This window comes from Bombus vancouverensis, chromosome 15, assembly GCF_051014615.1.
Source record: "Bombus vancouverensis nearcticus chromosome 15, iyBomVanc1_principal, whole genome shotgun sequence".
Taxonomy (NCBI): Eukaryota; Metazoa; Arthropoda; class Insecta; order Hymenoptera; family Apidae; genus Bombus; species Bombus vancouverensis.
The window spans coordinates 1,019,436-1,041,139 of NC_134925.1; the positions used below are offsets into that span (position 1 = coordinate 1,019,436).

At 36.0% G+C, this 21,704-nt stretch overlaps 1 protein-coding gene and 1 long non-coding RNA gene across 4 annotated transcripts in view; one reads left to right on the forward strand and one right to left on the reverse strand.

Moving 5' to 3' along the window:
* Oamb (Octopamine receptor in mushroom bodies) overlaps nt 1–21,704 on the reverse strand; it is a 106,268-nt gene that overhangs the window by 8,759 nt on the left and 75,805 nt on the right. For both annotated transcript variants that reach the window (XM_076624852.1, XM_076624853.1), the window contains exon 2: nt 3,666–9,079. In XM_076624852.1, coding sequence (XP_076480967.1) covers nt 3,666–3,926 — 261 coding nt within the window. In that variant the 5' untranslated portion in view covers nt 3,927–9,079. The remainder of the gene's footprint in view (nt 1–3,665; nt 9,080–21,704) is intronic.
* On the forward strand, nt 13,501–20,444 carry LOC143303653 (uncharacterized). Of its 2 annotated transcripts, none has more exons than XR_013060164.1 (3): nt 13,501–14,018; nt 15,358–15,485; nt 19,845–20,444. It is a non-coding gene; the product is annotated as an uncharacterized LOC143303653 (long non-coding RNA). The 2 variants fall into 2 exon arrangements; XR_013060163.1 differs by lacking the exon at nt 19,845–20,444 and adding an exon at nt 18,730–19,336.

The window sequence follows — 21,704 nt, forward strand, 5'->3', positions numbered from 1 at the left end:
GACGCTGCACTCGGTAGGTGTAACGCGGATTGGCGGCTGACTGTACTGTACCGTACAGTGCACGTGCATACGCTGGTAGCCGGTGCAACCACCTGTTCCCAATTACTCCTGTCCCTGCCTCTGTTCCATTCGATTAATATACCCTCGTTGCGCCAACCTCTATTCCGCAATAACGCTTGTTATTAATACCGATCAGCGGAATATTCGAAGATAACCGTACCATGGATACCAATTAACCGTTTTCTCGTTCATCGGCCAGAATCGTTAGTGAAATCATTAATGAAAGTTTCGCATATCGATTACTCGTGCGGTTTATACACATTGCCAGGTTACTCGGAACGAATTAATTATCGATCGCCTGCGGATGTTTGCGCGCTGCTCAGAAATTTGCCAAGCTTTGTACAGACGGAAGCACGGTTATCTATCTCTCAAAGATGATCTAAATTCATGTTTGTTCTCTCTTTATCTTCTAGCAAATATCGTGTTCATGGAGAATTATGTTTGAAACGGAAATCGTGACTGGCTATTCAAACTGGCGATTCCTTTCAACATGTTCGATTTTAATTTCATTGGAAAATTCGCAGTTGTAATTGTAAAAATAACTTCCGGCCAATAAAAATGTTCATCCGCTTGCTTTTCATCGATGCGATACGTTCTTCGATAAATAACCAGAGTGCAATTATCTTGGAAAAGGTCGCGTTGCAATTTACGCTATATCAACGATCAACAATTTAATTTATAAGAAATTCTGGATAAAATTAAACGCCCCGTGTTCTTAAATGCTCCATAAGGGCTATGAAATTTCCATTTCGTTTCTTTATTTACAATCTTTAAAATACTTATCGAATACTTGTCCCTATATCCACATTGATTCTTGCGTTTCTGATTTTTCATCACGAGGATTATTCCTGTTTTCACAACAGGATTATGATTAATTATTAGACATTGATCTGATACGGTGCGCTGTATGCCTAGAGAGCAAGCATCGAAACGATTGTTTGTTCGCCTGCTTGGGATTTAACTCTTTCACCTCGATTATTTTCCAATTCCTTTTGCTCAGTCAGTGAATTCTTTCAGTTCTTTAGATAATCATTTTCTTTTATTCATCCGTTGACCTCTCGCTATTTTCTCCCAACTTTTTTACCCATCTTTTAATCAATGTTAAGTTACTTTAGTCTTTTAACGCAACTTTTATTGCAACTTACTTTTTAATATTTCAGCTGCTCTAAAGTATTTTACTCTAATTTTTTACCTACTTTTCTCTTTCAAATTCCGATTGGCAGTTTGAATATGAAATTTGTCATCGTTCCAGGTATATGAAAAATCGATGAATCGAGAAGCATACGATTCTTAAAAATTATTCGGGCAATTTGAAATTAAACACGCCTTCATTAATATGGTAAGAGAATTGTACGAAATGATGGCGAATACAGATGATTTTGGTAAATAATGCAGAAAGCATGTTATATTCCGTTCATCGCTCTCTCGTTTTAACGCTCGAGTTTCGTTCGTCTACGATCCCCGGTCTACAGCGTACGGTCCGCGGTCTACGCTAACCAGATACATACCAGATACATTCCAACTATCGTTGAAATCTAATAATTTACCTGTATGTTTATATTTCGCATACAAAATATTTTATATACAGTGTGTATGTATATGAAATATGAAATATGAAATACCATATAATATGAAATATTTCTCATGTAAATGTCCGTTAAGACGTCTTCGTTTCCTCTTTTACCAAACATCGCTTTATATAGTATTAGCTATACAAAACGATAAGAAAGAATCACATCTTTATGTAAAATTCGACCGACCGTTCGAACAAAGAACAGAAAATTTGAAGTAGAAATCTGTCATCCCTAGAAATTAGATAATAAGGACGAAAGATATAGAGGCCGACATTTTCCTACTAAATAATCCTTTAAACGGACATATAACGATAAAAAAAAAAAAAAAGAATCAGTTGCCTATCTATGTATAGAAATATCTCCGATCCAATAAAGTATATCCTCGAAGCACCTAAGAAAAAGTTTTCGAGAAAAGCAATTCCATCTACGCATTTCGAAAGCTGTGTGGCTCTAAAAATTAAATAAAAATAAAGATCTAAAATGGACATATATAACGAAATAAGGAGAACCGTTTCTATCTGTAAAATTCCTGGATCCACCCATTCGATAAACCAACGATAAATCCCATCTATCGCGAATTCTATCTAGCTGTAAATCCAAATCCCAGTTTCTTCGTGCGGAATACCAGGCGCAACGATCCACCGCTCTCATCCCCCTGGCTAGAAACGTTCATCTTTCAGAGGAGGGCCAGGGAGGAACGAAGGACGAAAGCCGGCAAACTGTTGCGCTTAACCCCTTCCCGTCCGCGGTTATTTCGGCTGCACGCTTTTTGCCACGAGTTCCTCAGGGCTCGCGATTATAGCGCGTTGAACGTTATCTTTGATAGTCGAGATAGTTGTATCGAGGTGTTCTTCACTAGTCATGTCCGCGTCTTTCATGTACGAGTGTAACAAATATTTCAACGGATGATTTTTCTTTTCTATTTTTAATCTTTATTTTTTAAGAGCTGACTTCGTTGTCGATTCTTATATTACTCGTGTCTCGTCTTATTTCTTCTATTTTATCTATTTATCATTTTATTTTGCCGCTATTATGTCTGGATCAAGCACAGCGTTAATTTGATAATTTTTAGTATGCAGAAATATAGGAGAAGTTTAGTAACGTGCGAGAGGATATCGACACGAGCATAGGTAAATTTCTCCTTTTCTTTAGTTCCCTCGTTTCTTTTTCTCTTCGTTAGATTTTCCTCGACTCGAACAAGATATCGAAAGATCGTAACGGTTAACGAACCTTATCTCAAAACAAAACAAAAACTTTGCCAAATAGGTTCACCGTGCCTTAACTTTCGACCCGCAAACAATTCTAAACCAAAAATATCACCGTGCAAAAAATCCTACTCCCTGTGGAAATCACGGAAGCAATACCTGAAGTGGAACGAACGTTTAACAGGCTAGGATTCGCGCATCGTCGCTCCGATATTCTGTTCGTTCGCGAGTCTCGAATTTCGCCGCAGATTCGCGTTCGAGAACTCGTCGTTGGTCGCTTCGCCGTTATACTTGCCTTTTGGTAGGTAGAAAAGAAGAAAAAGAAAAAATGGAAAGAAAAGGAAAAAGAGGAAGTGAAGAACAACGAAAGAGAAAGAAAAGAGACGATGGTCGATAGATAAACCATCGAAGGGACGAGAGATCGGCACGCAACGAGATTCGTTGCTGAACGACGAAGAATCGTCGATCGGGATGTAGTGATTCTATCGTTGGATGAGTCTCGTTCCTATTTGATGCCGAGGCGTTCTAATTTCGAGATATAAAGCGCGATATATTACCGTTGTACGGTTGTGTTCGCGTAGAAAACGGATTTTCGAACGATTTTCTGTGGCTGAAGCTTTTTCGAGGTCGCATTTTAAGGCTCGAATCGAGGAGATGGTTGCAAATGATTATCTTTTCGCTTTACGAGTATTTTCTTTTTGTTTTGCCGATTAATTTTTTGTATTTGACAGATCGTGCCGAATGTATAAATTACTAAACTTGGTCGAAACGATAGAATTTTAAAGGAGAAACAAAGGAAATACAGATGTTTCAGGAATAATCTCACCTTAAAAACTTCCCATGTGGCGCTGAACGGAAGCACAGCCAAACCGACCATGAGATCCGCCACCGCGAGGCTCACGATGAACATATTCGTGACGTTTCGCAGTTTGCTGGTATGATAAACAGCCAGTATCACTAGCACGTTACCCAGGACCACCATCACGTTGACGATCGCGAGCACGATCAGAGTAACCAGAATCCACGGGCCGGACCACTCGACGCGCTCGTACAGGGCAGCACATGCGGTCGCGTTCAGCTCTCGCATTTTAGTTAGCAAGCTGTCGCGCCGCGTCTCCAACTACCGAGCACCACTTTCGGCTGAACAAACCCCCGAATCCAGACCCTCGATCGACTCTACTGGAAAAACGTCGCGCGATCGCTTGCACCTCCATAACGACGCGAACCGATTAACGATCGATCGATCAACGGTTGATCATCGGTCGTTTTCAACCGATATCGGTCTTCGCGTTCCCTTTCGCTTCCTTCGCCTCTTTTAACTTTTGCTCTTTTTTCTGTTCGATTTCAGCAACGTTTACGAGGCTTTTGCGTGTCGCGAAGCGTTATTGCAAGCTGAAACGACAGAGCGGCAAATTCAGTTACGTCTCTTTTTTCAATTCTCTCAATTGTTTAAACGTTAGGGAAAATTTGTAGTAATGCTTCTCCTTTTTCGGTTTCACCAACGCTTAGTCTTAATCCGGCATTCGTTTTTGGATGTTACGAACTTGAAGACGGATTCTTTGAACTTTTTTGAAAAATATACCACGCTTCGTTTCTTCGTTTATAGTATTTCGATTTTAATCGGTGAATTCTTTATTTCTGTCAGACACGTTCGAACAACCTAAACGTTTTGAGGAATTTCTTATTTTCTGAACTGGATATAATGGATTTTAATCAGCTGGTCGAAGATGGACAAGAATTCATCTTTCCCTTTTTTTACATCCTTTCTTTCCAGTTCCACGGATTCCTTCGCTTGTCCGATATGTAATTATTTCACTTGGCATTCACTCGATAATCAACACTTGATTAATCGCACACGCATGACCGTGTTAGGAAAGTATAATTGTCAAAAGTAGAAATTATCTCTCTTCTTCGACAGTTGATTAATAAATTCCTCTAATATCATTACATGCTTTGCCTCGTCATTTCTCTCCACCAATATCAATAATACCATATATTTATATTCTCACTTTCCTACTTCGATTACGAAACTATCGTCAAAGTTGCTTTCCACCAACGTTTTCTCTTCCAATCTCTTTCCCCGGCAACTCGGCCCAAGAAAGAACAGTGAAATCTATCAGCGTCTTCGAGATTTACCATTCACAGCCAATTCGACAAACGCCGTCTTTCGACTCTTCTTACTTCTCCTTCGTTCGTTCTTGCTCTTCTTCAGCGACTGATTTCCCGTATTGTTTCGTCTCTTTCCATTCGTCAGCCAGCTAATTTCGCCTGCATTCCCTTTATTCTACTCGCAGTTTGCTAAACGGATCATCCTGTCGTCGCCTGCAGGATTAGCTCCAATCGGTCGATCTAATTACTTCTTGTACTCGGGCAATTCCGTTAATAGAACCCCTTCACCGTCTCTGAACAGTCCCCCGACCAAGCCACGCTCCTCTCCGTGCCGTATAAACGTTCTTATTTAAACACAGAAACCATTCAACTGCCTTTAAATCACAGCATTCCAAGCACCGACACGCTTCGACGGTTTGCGTTATCCTCTTACCTTTGATCGAGAAAAGAATTCACCACCGAAAGTCAAGTTCAACTATCTATCGATCTAATATGCGAAATGTACGATTTTTTAAGACTCGACATTTACTATTTAATATTCCTTCCTAAATGCCTTTATTCGATACCTATCTTTCTTTTATTTTATTTTATTTCAAAGAGTCGTACGTTCAACGGATTAATGCACAACCATCGATATTTGTTATTCTTTTATCACACACTTTTATTCCGCTGTCACTAACGACAGGGTTTTAGTACAGTGTTTCTTACAATATTTTTTACAGCTTGAAATTGTCTATACGATATCTATCTGTTTGTTTTATTTTATTTAGAATCACCCTGTAGAACTTTATTCGTTTTATCACTAAACGCACAACAACCATTTGTATTCGAGATTAACACGAGTATCGGAAACTGCCGAAAGAACTGCCGAGTCGAAACGTCAAGTTTCTAGCACGAACGAATTATCATCCGCGACTTAACCCTGTAGCCTAACGTGTTAAAAGTGTCTGCGATTATACGAAATAAATTTTCTAGAGAAATTTTCGAGACAAAAAAGGGGTAGAAAGTTTGATCGATTCAAGTTCTGTTCGTGACCACCCTCTAGTAGACATTTTTCTTCCAGGGCGACTTCAATTATCTCAGCGGCTGTTCCGGTCCTGAGTGCTTATCACACACCTTCGGTTGCTAATTTCAGCCCGAGCCTCTCTTCCACATCGACTTTTTCCACGCCTTCAACAATTTTAACACGATTTTACTTCGATTTCATTAAACGTATCCGCCGTCGCGTCGTTTCAACTTTCTCTTCCTTCCTTTTCTATCCTTTAGCCGGCAGAGAGACGGTTGCTCGTTCGTCGAGGATGGCGGTCCTCCGTCTCGCGTTCACTCAGGAAATTTCGGTTCACCGTCACCGACGTGTCCCGATTCTACTGCATCGAGAAAATCGTATCGGCACGCTGACGCTGCTCGTTCCACTCTCGTGTTTCGCCCATTTCCACTTCCACCTTTCACTACCAGTTTCTTCACCCTTTATTCCAGCCGATTTCCTTCTACTTTTCCTTCTCTTTTGGGTTTTTCGGCCTACTAAAGTTGATTCACGATAAAGAGCAATTGTGCGATACTTGTACGATTTTTCGTAATGCTTTTGTTGGTTTCGCAACCTTTCAGCGTCAATTCTATGATCCCTTTATATTGTTGTCGATGTATTAAAGTTTGTTTACGATAAAGAAGATCCGAGTGATTTTAGTAGAATTTTGATAACGAGACAGGTTTGATATTTATGAAATTTTGGTTAAAGGTAATGTACCTCGCCCTTTACTTACGTATGTCATACGTATGTGTGTTCATAATTCTTCGCATAATTTTTAATTGACGCAATCGCGCAAAATTCCTAAACTACTGGGATCAACCGTTAATTTCTTTTTCTACGCTTCGTTCCTAGTCTATAATTTTTGAATATTTTTCCGAATCTTTATTCAAATTCATTTTCACCAGCAATTTTCCCGATGTCTCCGTAACTTTCACGTTCATCATTAACAGGAATAATTACTTGCGATTCAAGTGCCCCGACTCATCCTCTAAGCCCTTTCAAGTTGCAGAAACTATTTCCTCGAATTAAAAAAGTCTCGCGTCCTCTGTATTGCTTCTTAAAAACTTTCCTCAAGTCCATCTACTTTATTATAAGTTTGTAAATATCCGTACCGAAATACTTTTCGTTAAAGGAAAACGCGTGGCGAGTGGGAAGGGGTTAGAAAATCGACTCCAAGATTTTCTACCCTGTCGTTTTTCTCCTTACATCTCACGAGAGTTTCGAGCGCCTTTCTTGCTGCGACGCAGAATCATGGATCCACCGTACTTCCGGATATTATTTCATTGCCAACACGATGTATTTTGGCAACAGTGACGATGAATCAATCAGACGTTGGTGCTTTTTCTGAAGATCTTTCTAGTGATTTCGCGGTTTCCTACGGCTCTGCTACGAAGAATTTCTCATCTTCCTTCAATTCTGTCTTCTAAACGTCTGCTTCTTTCTGTGGAGAAATTCCAAGTATCTGCCTTTTTTTAACGAATCTAGCCTTCTTCAAATTATTATTTCTCGCGTGACATGTTTTCCAAACTTGTCGAAAACTTTCGATAACATTTTTCCGTTGCGTGATTTTAACCTCATAATTTTCCAGATCCAAAAATCTTGCAATAAATTGAAAAATTCTTGAGTATATTTTCACATCTGATTCTGTATTACCATTTTCTTTTCGTTTTTTTTTTTAAATCGAATATTCGAACTATGGAAAATCATGTTCTTCGCTATTATCGACGTTCTTTGATTTTCCTCTTTCTGTATTTCGATCTCATTCTATACAGACATTTCAACAGATCAAGAAATTTTACTGTTACCTTTTATACGAGAATCTTTCAACAGTTTCAGGATTTTCTTCTTCACGGTTTGAAGCTTTAACGTTCGTCCTTTTATACGAGCTACACTAACTAACTATTCGGGAAATTTTCTTCTTTTGTTTCGAACTTGGAGGACTTAACGAATTTAACGATTCTCTTTGTAGTTTCGTCTGCAAACTTCCTTTCCGGCTACCATAGTATGAAGTCTTCGAATTTTTATTTGCAGATATAAATTACTCGGATCTTTTGTTCAAATTAAAATAGTCAATTCACTACGGATTTTTCAATCCCGTTCGACCTTTACGATTTTCAAACAATTTTATATAAAATTTTCTTTTGTAACAGTAATCCTCTAATAAGAATCATATTTTACTATATTCTTTGACGGATCTAATTCAGTCTAAATTCCATTCAGCTCAAAACTCAGAGCTATTCGTTATTCTATCTTTCGTAACATCGATCGTCTCTTTTATTCGGCTCTCTATTAGACTTTGCAATTTACTTTATATTTTTCAACGAATGCAATTTAGTCGAAAATTCAGTACTCTTCTTTAGTACTTTCTTTTATAAACGGCATAACCTTTTCACGATATTCCAAATTTGTTTTTTCTTTCGTATCAGTTATTCGACAGCGTGTTTTATCTACGTCAGTTGGAATAGCACCAAAGTACTTATGATTCGACGACGAAACCTGGCTATTTCGATGCAACCGAAATTTTCATCGAATTTCTTCGAATCGCGGTGTTTCGACGAAACCAAAAATTCAGCATCGGGTACAGCCAGGTGTTTCTCGAAGCCGAGTACCGAAGAACGACTCCTATTGGGCGACGTTCCCCGCGGAACGATCGATAGCCGCGGAGCTTACAATTACGAGCATATTTTTCCGTGTCCCCAGCCTCGGTTTTCGGTCTCTCGATCACTACACATACGAGTATATTATTTGATAGGTACACACGTCGAAACATGCAGCACGTGTGCACACACGCAGCGATTTCGTTATTTTTATCGCGACGTTCGGATATAATCGTTATCACGAAGACAAATCACAGCCACTGCGGATGATCGACCAAGATCGATTGATTTTCGTTCGACAACAAGTGGAAATCTGCTTCTGAGAAGATTAACACGAGGGCCGACTAAATGATCTTGCGACACTTGGCGCGGAGCGTGTACCTCAGCAATCTGAAGCGCGTCTCCTCCTTGATGCGCTTCGCTCGCATTATTTTTTCCAGCAAGTTGATAGACCTTGTTGGGCTGTCCCACCGGAGAACTGTATTCTTGGCATGTGCTTTGTGGAATCTGAAAAAAAAAACAGAGATTTTAGGTCGCTGTTTTGCGAGGAAAATGTATGTGTATTGCTGTTTCCAGATAACATATAACGTATAGCAAACAGAGGATCTTTTTTGTTGAAAAAGAAGCAGATTCGAATCTTCTTGATATATATAGTATATATAATAGGTTTAACAACTTTAGAAGTTACTTCATGTTTGTTATAGAAACTAGAAATCAGTTCAACTCTGTATAATACTATCCTATTATCAAAAATATCCAAATGCCTAGAGAAAGAATAAAAAATTATGAAAATTTTCAAAACGAATACGTTTCATTTTTGTCATAATTCGAACGAAATGTGATGAGAGAGGGAGAGAGAGAGAGAGAACAGCCGAGCGTGCATCGCGGTCGGAAGATGATTTCGTTCACGCAGCAACCGAAAACCGCGTTAGAGATGGACAAGGATCGCTGAAATGCGAATTCATGCAAGGTTGCACCTCACGAATTAAGGCACGCCATTTTTGTTCACCGATGTATGTCCAGCTTTTGTCTTCAACGCGATTTTTCACCCTTTTTCACCCTCTCCCTTATTCAACCATCGACGAAAATCGTCAACGTACAATAATTGCGCCCGACAGACTAGACGGTATATACGTTCGTTTCTTTGTCTTTCTTTTTTTTATCCTCTAATTAACCAGGAAACAACCAACCACTCGCAATCACGTGGTAAAAATGATCGGTCGATTTTATTCGAATCGAAGTATCGTGGATGTCGGTAGAAATTTTCTTGGTAAATGGAATGAATTAATTGTTTCCAAATCTATCTAAAACTTTGTTTATATCAAATATCATTCAAAAACCAGTGTGAACTGTATTTGTGGAAATTAGATTGGACGATACGGCTGACCGAGCATGGACCTATTCTACTTGCTCGGCCATACCGAATCGGACAAATTAAATTTCTAATGAATTTTCTACTGAAAAAAAGAAAAAAAATATGTGTACATATATCGATTTAAATGATATGTTTAATTCCTTTGTCCGTTTCAAATTTTGATAGTTGAAACTCCGCCTTTAGTTTTTATTTTTCATATAAAAATCATTTACATGAGGTAAGAGTGTCGAGTATTTGAAAATTAACTTCCCAAGGTTATTTTTTCACTATGTACATTAAATTTCTTATTTTATCGAAAAACTTTAGAAGCCCTTATGGCGTTAAAAGATTATAATAACAATGTGAGATGATTCAAGATTAACTTATCAATCGCTTATAATATTTGTGGTTTTTTCTATCTTTCGCAGTGTTAGGAAAAGCAACGAGACTCACTCGTTGTTAGAGAAATTTCATTTATTAGAAAGCAGTCATTATGCATTTTAACTGTAGCAAATATCATAAAGGATCTTTTAGAAATTTTCATCCTGTTACCAAGAATTCAGCCGACGCAGCTTCACAAAAAATAAATAGAAAATAAAATTTCCACCAAATTTATATTAAATTCGAAAGAATGAAGGAAGCAAGACAAAATCATCCATTCCTGATTCTCGGTTCTCGATTCTCGAGACGCATCAAAAACATGAAACATCTCTTGCTTACCTATTCTCGAATTTAGCGAAAACTGGTGCAGCAATGTTTTCTCGCTGCTACGATCCCTCTGGAAAATCAAATAATCGGAATTACCAGGCAAAAAGCGAGAGGGCACAGAACCATGCTCGTTACATTGGTTGGTTACCTTCGACGCAAAACAGGAAATACTGTAGTCTCGGCGAAATGTCAGCGGGTATCACGGGTAGCCGGCATTTAATTTAACAGAAATTCCTAATAAGGTATGGTTGCATCCCAGTCGGTTAACACCGAAACAATTCGTTTAAAGCTGTTACGCGGGTGTATCTATGTGTAGGAACGTGCACGCTGCCAGAAGCTAATTAATGGTAGACGAAACGCTTTCACGGTGTCGTGAACTTGCTAAAAGAAGAATTTTGTCGACTTTGTATACGTCTGTGTAGCCCGTCTATGTTACGATGTGACACGATATGTTCCTTTCGGTCATCCTCGACTACATGGAGCATGCGTTTATATATTTCGACAAAGAGATAGCTTTTATATTGTTCTCGACAAATGAAAATGCTCCGTCTAACCTTTGCAATTGATCGAAACCATTTCTGGCCTTAACTTTCATGGCTTTAGATTCGCGGAAACTACATGTATCTAGAGTTTATTGGTGTCGTTTTCGCCTTAGGTCGCCGCAGTCGGCGTGATTTATGTTTACTCTAGATATTTTTTTTTATTTATTTGTTGAAATTACAATCAATTCTCGCGTTGAGAATTTTCAGTAATTTTTCTGGCGTGGCGCAGTGACATGGCTGTTTATTTACAATAAGTTAATACTTATTATAGATAGGTATAATTTATAAGTATTACTCTAGATATGAAATTTATTCTTTTTCGTAGCGTTCCTTCTTTAAAGGAGCCTATAGGTAACGATCCTTCGAAAATTTTACGTTACTCACTCCATTTTCTACTAGAATTGCACTAGATCTGTAATCCAAAAGGTTTATTAGCGTTTATGTTCTTAACTTGTCGTAATTTATGTTTTTATTTAGACGTAAGAATTATCTGCCGAATGGAAAGGTCACTTTTCTTTCCAAGCAATTCTTTTGCGTCGCAATCCTTTCAAGAAAGTATAAAAACCAATCTCTTAAAACATAATCTGTCACTATCTACTGTATCCTACTTCGTTATTAGAATTTTCCTACGTCATCGCATACAAATAAGAATTCGGAAAAACGTATTCCATTGTCTCGCAAAAATTATAGAAAGAAATAAGAAATATATACAAAAGGAAATATTCACCGAACGAGCATCAAAATGTTTTTTCATCATCGGTACTGGTGAAAGGATTAAACATCGAACGCGTTTCCATAGAATAATCCTTCCTATGCTCTTTTACGCGGATTACGAGTCGGAATCGCGAGTCGAAATCGCGAGTCGATTCACCGGAGTCTCGAAATCACTCGTCCGGAAATAAAAACGAGGCTAAAAAATGCTTCGAAAACTTTCCGGACAGATCGTTATCCGTGATTTCATTTCTACTCGTCCAACTTTCGAATGCATTTCTCATCCCCGTGTCGATCGTGACTCGAGGTGAGGCTTGCGGCGACCGAACGTGACCATTCGTTGCTTCGATTTACGGACAAATTTCATGTAATTTCACGGCAAACGGTTATTTCAATTTGCATAACCATTCGCAATTTATTTACGACGCAGTACAAAGTGTTAAAAAGTGAAGTCTAGTATTTTGCAGATTCATAAATTCATAATACACGAGTGCTTGTGAATTTTTTCAACATTTCTTCCTTATAGATTTTTTACGTTCAATTTTCTATACATATTAATATCAACTGCTGGCTATAAGAAACAAAAATCCTAAAGCAATACGTAACCGGCCCTCTTTTTCATTTCTGCGATTTCATATATTTGATTTTAGATTTAAGATTTTACCAATTTGTAAATTTTATATTTTCTATACAAGCAAAATTTTACATTCTTTGTTAGAAAGAAAAATTAAGAAAAATGTTTTTACGACGTTCAATTCTGCAGATAAACAGTATGTATATACCTACCTAAATCATAATTTACATAAATATACCATTTTTTGTATAATAAATTTATATTATAAGCCAACATTTTTTTAAGACTTGTATAAAACAAATTTTAAATAGCAAAGTTAATTCACAATTAATGAACAAGCCTGTTTATAAAAATACTTCCTCCAAAGAATTTGTTTAATTTGTGTACGGACATTTAGAAAATCTATCAAACATCAAATAAAGACTTGAGTATTCTTATTTAATTTACATTACATTAATTATTATCTAATACATTATTAGATATACGATATATCTACGATGTATATGTTTATGTTTATACATAAACGATTAGTACGTAAGTAAGTCATTTCTCAAAATTGCATTATATATTTATAAAATTTTCCAATTTATATTATTTTAAATGTATTTATACATATTTATACGGAAAATATTCCAAATAGGCTGCGAATGTGTTTATGCAATTATAAGAAATTTAAAGTTGTAAAAATGCATAAAATAAATTGCAAATATTATGTAGAAGTATGTAAAAATATAATATCGATCTTTTATTGATCGATCGAATTATTGTACGATGCTTAGAAAGATCGATGTAAACATTGTGCGGGGTATAGATATTGTGCGATGTATGGTTTGTCTGAAATTTCGAAAGATTCATCTAAGCGCTGCGTAAAACGTGAATTACAAATACGTATTTGCAGATGTATACACTTTTTTTTTGTGTGGATCGTTAGATCTTTCGTACCTGCTTGTGCCACTGGCTCGTGCGACTCCACCCCCACCACTTTAGAAATTGAATAGCGAGACAAAGCCTCGAGAAGTCATTCAGTTGTCTCATTTTGTGCCGATAACATGGATCGCGTTGCGTCAGATTTCTAACGTATTCTAACCTACTGGCGTGTGCTTTCGGTGGCGTCGTTTCTACTTTACCTTTTTACTATCGTTTATATCTCGTTTATTAATATCGTTTAACTAATACACGTCTATTTAACGATTCTTCGAACATTAAGGCAATGAAGTTAAGTGGTTTTAAGAAACTTTTTGTCTGAATGTCTCTTCAGTCGTCTATTTATCAAATGATATTGCTACCGGTAGCTTATCGTAAGCCTTTGTAACAAGATTTCAGTTCGATTGTGTTTCATTTAATTATTTTATACATTTGTTTTAATTTTAGGTTATTTTTCGTGCAGGTTATCGACCGATAGCAGGGATAATATTAGAAGTAACAGGAATATTAATATATGGGCGTAACGAAGATTAATGATCAATCCGACGAATTCTCATGGAAATTTTGTAACATTTAATTTATATTAACCAAGACAGTGGTGCATGAACGATTCTATTGTCTTTTTATTCCAACGTGAGTATTTATTTGAAAATATATTTGATACATGTTTTATAATAGATAATTTCTTAATTATTTGGAATACTAAGATGAAAGTAACGACGATTAAATAAATCATTGTTCTATTTCGAATGTATGAAATTATTCTCTTAGTTCAAACGCATTTTTAACGAATTATCTCATCGTTACAATGTAATCCGGGATATAGAATTCTTGATAATTTAACGATAGCTTCGTGTAGACAGAGTTTGAAACATAGAAATAACAATAGCTTCAACTTATTTCGATATATATCGTTCATATATCGAATTCAAATTATTTTGCAATATTATGTGAATTTGCTACAGTTAACGTTATATACTTGCAAATTCGTAGCGTATATTTTTTTCATAGAGGTGGCGCGCAGTTAGGCTCAAATATTTCAAAGTAACGTTTCGCGCGCGTTTTTCTAGTATTCTTTAGAGAATATTTAGTTGTGAATTTTTTAATTCTTGCAAATATTTTCGAATATTTATAATACACGATCATAGTGTGTTAATGGAGTGTATATTCCATACTCTGATAACGAATATTCACGGTATAATTCTCGCAAATGATTGCATTACATTCACGACATTCGTAAGCATTTGTTCGATATCGAGAAATATTCTATAACTCTCAACTAATATTTTTCACACTTATGCCAATTTCTTGATAATAATCTTCTAACTGTAGACGAACAACAGTATGTTCCAAGTAAACGTTCGATAGGGAAAAGAAGAAAAATACCGAAACGATATTTCGCTTCTTTTACACACTACCCCCCTTCCCTTCTAAAATATAGCCAGCCCGCCATTACACAACTTTATTTTCAGAGGATATTTGCGATCGCGCGCAATGGGGTTTGTAGAATCAGTGTTTGTTACGCAAAAGATTTTTTCAATATTTTCAAATCACGATATTTTTGATTAAATTCAATGAAATAATCACGTAACGTAGTCTTTTGTTTTTCTTTTTTTATATATGTGTTCTTTTTGAACACTGGTTCGTTTACAAGAACGTAAGTAGTTTTACGTATAGTATCTCAATTTGTTCAATTTTCTATATTTTGTTCGAATTATTGTTAATTAGAAAATAAAAATTTCAACATGGTATTATAAAACAAACATCTAACATATTTTAGAAATCATTGAATTCTTAATGCGTAGATTCGAAACTTTTATTTTGGAGTTTCAGTTTATATATTCATTCGATATTTATTAGAATTTCAATCTTTATTATTAGTAAAATTACGAATTTAATGAGCTTCCATTTTTCATTATCTTCAACTTTTCAAATAATCAGCAACCACTCATCGTGTTTTGTTTTGTAACAGGCTCTTCAGAACTTCTATTTCCACTGTTGGATTTTCAACGGTTCCTGTCTGATGTTAGTCTCCCTGATGATATTCGCTGGGATAGCACAGCATCCATGGTAACGTCCTCTGGTTCTCCGCTTAGAACGGTGAGTGGCATGCATTTCTGTTCCTCCGGTCACTCAATCATGTCGTAGGATGGAAGGTCCGAATCAGCACGAGTGACTGGTTGTATTACGTAGAAATTTTTGCGAGTATAGTGATCGCTGGTATTTTTTATACCCGTGAGTAGTAACATTCCTTTTTCAAATATATTAGTCTAGGATAGGTCTTCTTGCACATCGTGATTATAATAATTAGTTTTTTAATAGTTGATTTAAGCATACACATTTGAGAATAAATTCGTGGTACTTGTAAATATGTATATTAGTATTGAGTGAGAATATTTGCAAAAGGCAAATATCTACACGAATATATCTGTATGACACAAGTATAGTCGATCTTAAGCAGTGAATTTCAGTATAAACAAGAGATATCGAAATGATCTTGTTTGAGCATTTTGTAGTGGAGATATCGGATACCCTTCGATTTCGTTGCTATGAAAGCTGCAATTATCGCTCAATGGTAATGACGATACAGGCAATACACGATACAATAAATAACGTTGAATTTAATTTTCTCTTTCGTGACAATATTAAGTCACATTCGTTTATTCGACTTCAGATAGAGTTTAAAATATGAGTTAAAATTCATTTTTTTTCTTTTATCGTACAAGAATGCGTAAAGTTTTATGCGCAAGAAGAAACTTCGCGGCAGGCAGATTTTTGACTCGAGGCAATAATTTTGAACGCTGCTTCTGCATTTTCGAAAAAATGCTTTGACGAAAAGATCGCCTGAGATTATTTCTATCTTAGTAATACATTTCGATTTAACCATTTAAACATCGAGTCTTAGTCCTTCTTCAATTAATGCTACTTTTTTTGTAATATTAAAATTTCAGTCATTTATTAAATTAATAAAGTAGAGTTATTATAATCTGAAACTAAGTAATAAAATATAAAATCGGGGAATGTTAGTCCGTTAAATACAAATTAGACAAACTAATCATATTTTTAGATCAGGATTTTCGGATTTAACCCTTTCCGTGCCCATTGTCAGGGTCTCGCTCACGTGCCCAGGTGCTACTTGGATGGGAGAAAGACATTGGGCACGATGACCATAATTAATGCAAAAGTTTCTCAGCGATTGACGATGTGTTATTGTATCGTGCACGACGAATATTCCACATTACGTGTGTGTGTGGAGCGTCTGTGTGTGTGTGTGTGGTTAGGCTGTGGAATTGCGTCGTGTTTTCATTCGTTACAACTTGGAGTATTAAAAATGTTGAGACATATATTAATTCAATGTATGTATCAATAAAATCAGAATTTGTGATAATATCACGTACGCGACTAAGTATAACCGCAGTGTTAACATTTCTGTCAGTTACAATCATAATTCCAAGTCTACTTATATTTATTCTAACGAGATAATTTCTTTAGACGTGTTTTATCGCGTTTTGCGCAATGGTCACTAGCCTTCGTCAGTCGATTTCAGGAAAATGGTACCTTAGAGTGGGCATGCTGTTTGTTAAGCTCGGGTGTCGGAGGCGTCCCAGGACGTCCTCTCTATTGTAGGACCTTTGCGCCCGAGCGTTTGTGTGAGAACAGTGGAGCGAATGTGTTGGTGTGCCTGTTTTGCCATTTTTTTAAATATAGGGCTAGGTAGGACAGGTAGTATACTTTCTGGTGTGCCTGTTAATTATAAGTAGGTAGGGTTGGGCAGGTTGGCACAGTCTCTGGTCGGGTAGGCGCGCTTTCGTGTGATCAACCTGTTTCTGGAAATCTGATTTGAAAAATCTACGGTGAAACTGGTACGAGTAGAACATGCCCCCGCCTCTGGTTTTGTCTATTGATTTTTCGAATTTCGCGGACGCAGAAGCGAGTAGGCTCGAAGCGGGCGTTTATTGCTCGAGCTCGCACATGCTCAACAACAACGACAAGTGATCGTTGGTCAGTCCATGTGCATTTGAAACAGCTTCTGCGGTTTACATTTTTAGTTTACCTTTATAAGTTTTTTTTTTTGTTTGCGATTAGAAAGACTCGAGCTTTGATTTAAGTTTCAGCGGGCATCGCGCCCGAAGAAAGAAAAGGCTATAAGTCGAAGAGGCCCGTTAAACTGCCACTCTAGGGGGCAATTACTAATGGCTCCCTATCCTCTGGGTCATCCAGAGCATGGAAAGTCATTCTTGTTCTACTTTGTCACTATGCTCCCTTTTAGTATTTGTAGTAGTAGTAGTAGTAGCTTTTTTTTGCCGATGTATATATCGTCTCATCATCCCATTGGGCCAATCGCGGTTTTTTTTCTTAGTGTCGCGAGAGGATGATTACGGTTTGAATTATAGTTGCGATAAAATGATAATCGTGTTTACTTAAGTTGCGAATTACGATATTACGATTGTCTTTTGCAATTTTTATTATGAATTTTTAGAACTTCTTAGAGAATTATACGTATCAAAATTTATCCAGCTTTATACTGTTTACAATTAAATTGTAAAATTGTTAGTTCTTAATTAATTATATAGTATTATAAGTTGGAATATCAGAATATTTGAAGTAGCTTTTTCATATAATAAATAGTAATTTCCATTGAATTCAGTTTAAGAGTTAGCGTTGCGACAATGAGTGATCGCGTTTTGTTAAGTACAGTTGCATTTACAAAATGCCCAAAAATCCCCCGACTGTATTTGTCGGAAACTGTTCCTGGATCGCTAGATACAGCTACAAGAGCTGTACAAATGCGATCGTTCATCGACCTTTTAAATGGTTGCACTGTGATCTCTCGCTATTAGTGTTGCGTACTGATTCGATACGAGTGCGTAGATTAATATTTGTTAGCGTTGCGTATCAAATGTCGGGGGTTTTCAGACCTCTTTCTATCTTTTTTCCTATTTTTCTCTTTTTTTTTGTAAATGATAGATTAATTGATATTGCAGATATAATGGAGCACTCCGTGTTTGATTTTGAGAATTTTCTGTTTCACAAATATTAGTATAAAGTAGCGTTGCAAAACAAGAAGAATATTACGTTTCACTCACGGTTTGTTGATCGGATTTATATAGAGTGGAGGACGATTGAATTTCAGTAGCCCTTCTGGCCACTGCGTTGTTTCTTTTCCAGCATCCCTTATTAGTTCGTTTGTTATTGTAAATACTGCTATAAGACATATTCTTTTGTTAGTGTTAATGTTACCATGACTACTAAAATACGGATCTTTATTACGAATATAATACATATGTATATAAAATATTAGTAACAAAGTATTATAGTGAAATATCTTAATATTTTCTTTAAGAAAGGAAATGAGAAGAAAAACGGATGTGAAAGAGCGAAGATATAAGAGTGATATGAAATCCTTTCTTTCGTCTCGTTTCGCTTCGTGCACCACGAGGAATATATGCAATAATAAACATCACGAAATGAGTTGACAGCAGCATCCTTCGACAGTACTGCTGCGCTGTAAAAGGCCACGAATGTTGAATAATGTTGAATAGGATATTTGTCCAAACGATTCCGTAGAGGAAGTGACGTGATTTTGATGCGGTTATTTCGCAGGAGCGTAGAAATTTCGAATGCGAAAGGAAATAGAGATCGATTCGGCGTTTTGAGATTTGACATTTGGGAAGGAATGACGTTGAGGCTGTTGAAGAAGGTTGAAAAATGTTGAAAAGTTTTGGGGAAATTCTTCTAGCGAATTTTTCAATTTTTCCTGGAACGTAAGACGTGGAATATTTTGAAATATTTGATATTTCGTATCTGGAAAAGAATGGCGTGTTAGGAAGAACTGATAAATTTTCGAGAAATTATTTTATGTTTCTTTAAATGTTTTAGATTAAGGGGAAGACATAGTATTTATCGGAAAAAGTTGAGATTTTTATATTTAGACAAGAATAAAATTTGTCGAGTCGTAGGGGAATAGAGAGTTTGTTTGTGTGAAATTTTACAAAAGATAACTTTAAAAATAAATTATACTGCCATGTTAAAAAGAAAGAAGAAGGACGCAGAGAAACTGAAGATGATTTAGGATAGTTTTAGGTTTCGAATACAATAAAATGTAGATTCGTGGAACAGATGTATGCATTAAATAACTACGAAATTTGTATATATAATAGAATGGAATTTGTTTATCGAACTTTGTATTTAAGAAAGTGAAGACTTTAAAGAATTGTTAATTTAATATATTGTTAATTTAATCTGCTTAGAGAATTCTATAGAAAAGAGAACGATATTTGCGAAAGTATATTACGCATTATTAAAAACAGAAAAATGGAACGATATAAAATGAAGATAAATTTAGCGAAATGAATATGTTGCGTACAAATTCTATTAAAATTATTTCAGGGTTTAGAATAATTAAAGATTAACACGTACGAGTAATTCAGCTTAGATCGATTTTGTTGTAATTTTCAGAGAACAAGTGTCTTTTGACCGCGGTAAATTGGAACAAGAGGATTAAGTCGGCAAAACTGCGCTCGATCATCGAAAACAACGTTGCCTGAAAACAGCTCATCTGCGAATTTTAATATATAATTCACTGATCTGTCAGTACGTTACGATATCTTGTGGAAAGAAAATCTCGCTCTTTTTCATATACATTTTCGTCCGAATTCACAATAACGAGCCGAGAAATTACGAAATTAAAACAACGGGAATATTATATATATCGCATATATTGTAATATGCAAACTCATAAAAGCTGAATAACACGATTTACGCAACACTGAAGTCTAACAAAATGAGGAAAAATAGCAAAGTTAATAGTTTTAGATTGTTTGTTGTTGATAATTCTACTAGTTTAACGAATTTAAATCTATGCAAAACATATATAAGTAATATCAAGGTTAGCTCGATAAGAACAAGGAAGTAAAATAATACGTAAAAGTTGTGTGAACGTAGTATAATTAAAAAATATAAATAAGACGACTTATATATTATTTTATCCAGATAAAAAATTGTATCAAAATGATAAATACATGTATAGTGTAAATTGTCTGAACAAAAAATGCAGCGTTGATCTCTAATGGCTTAACATATTTCTCAACAATGTTAATAATTGAACATTAATCTTTTTCCTCGTATTCGAATCTCTTGGAAAGCCTACGAGAAACTTGGTTCGACTTACGAGCGGACTTCCCCCTCGAAGCTGCTTAATTTAAAACAGAAGTTACTCCAGGAGGCAGCGAGAACGAAGAAGGAAGAAGAAAGAAGAAGAAGAAGAAGAAGAAGAAGAAGAAGAGGAAGAAGCAGGTTCGGAGCTACGAAACAAGCTGCAATTAAACGAGGATCCAGAAAGAGCTTATCAATTTCCAAAGGTGGCTTTAAATTGGCCCCAAAGCTCTGGTGAAACTTGTTCCACCGACGCGACGTCTTAATTTAATATTTGCATCGCGTCGTCCCATGTCGAAAGCTTCTTAGCAGCGTGGAATCTTCGTTTTAACTAGGACACGAATCGTGTAATCGAAGTAACGAATCATCATAGCAGCGTCCTTTTTTACGAAACTAGGATCTCAGGATACTCGAGAGTTTCGCCAGTAGTGTGCATAAATTAAATCTAAGTTAATTGTTTCACTTTTACTCCTTCTTCTTCCTTAAGGAGATTTTAGTTTCGGAATGGTGTAATTTTATTCTTGGAAAATCTAATTTATTCATACTTTGATATATTTATCGTTAAAAGATACGACTACTCCAGTTTCAGATGATGCGTTTCTTTTGCTAGAAATTTTAATTTTCCAACTGTTTGATCGTTCTATTTTAGAATTTCATAGAATAACATTTTATAATAGGATATTAGCTAAAAAGATTATTATATTATTCCCACAATAAAATATAAAATGGAAAGAATTTTTCTTTATAAAGCTTGTACTATTCGTATTTCGCAAGCCACATACTTTTATCGTTTTTTTTTTTTTTATCAAACTGAATCTATTTTATATTATTCGATTTCTGTTAAACGAAGGACGATTCTATCTTTATCGCGGTCTGATCAAAAACACAGATACTTGGCTTACATTGCTTACTCTATCAACGATCTATTAACGATGAATTAAAACGGAACGAAACAGCCTAGCTTGAAATAGTCAATACATATTTAACCTGTCATACGCGAAAATTATTCCACACACGTCAGATCTCCATTGGGAAAAGAATAATTCTATTTTGATAATCCGAGCTACCTGGCCAGAAACAGTCTTATTCTACTTATAACGTCGCGTCGATTAAATATAAACCCAACGAATCTATAATCTATTATATTACATACTTGGATCTTTC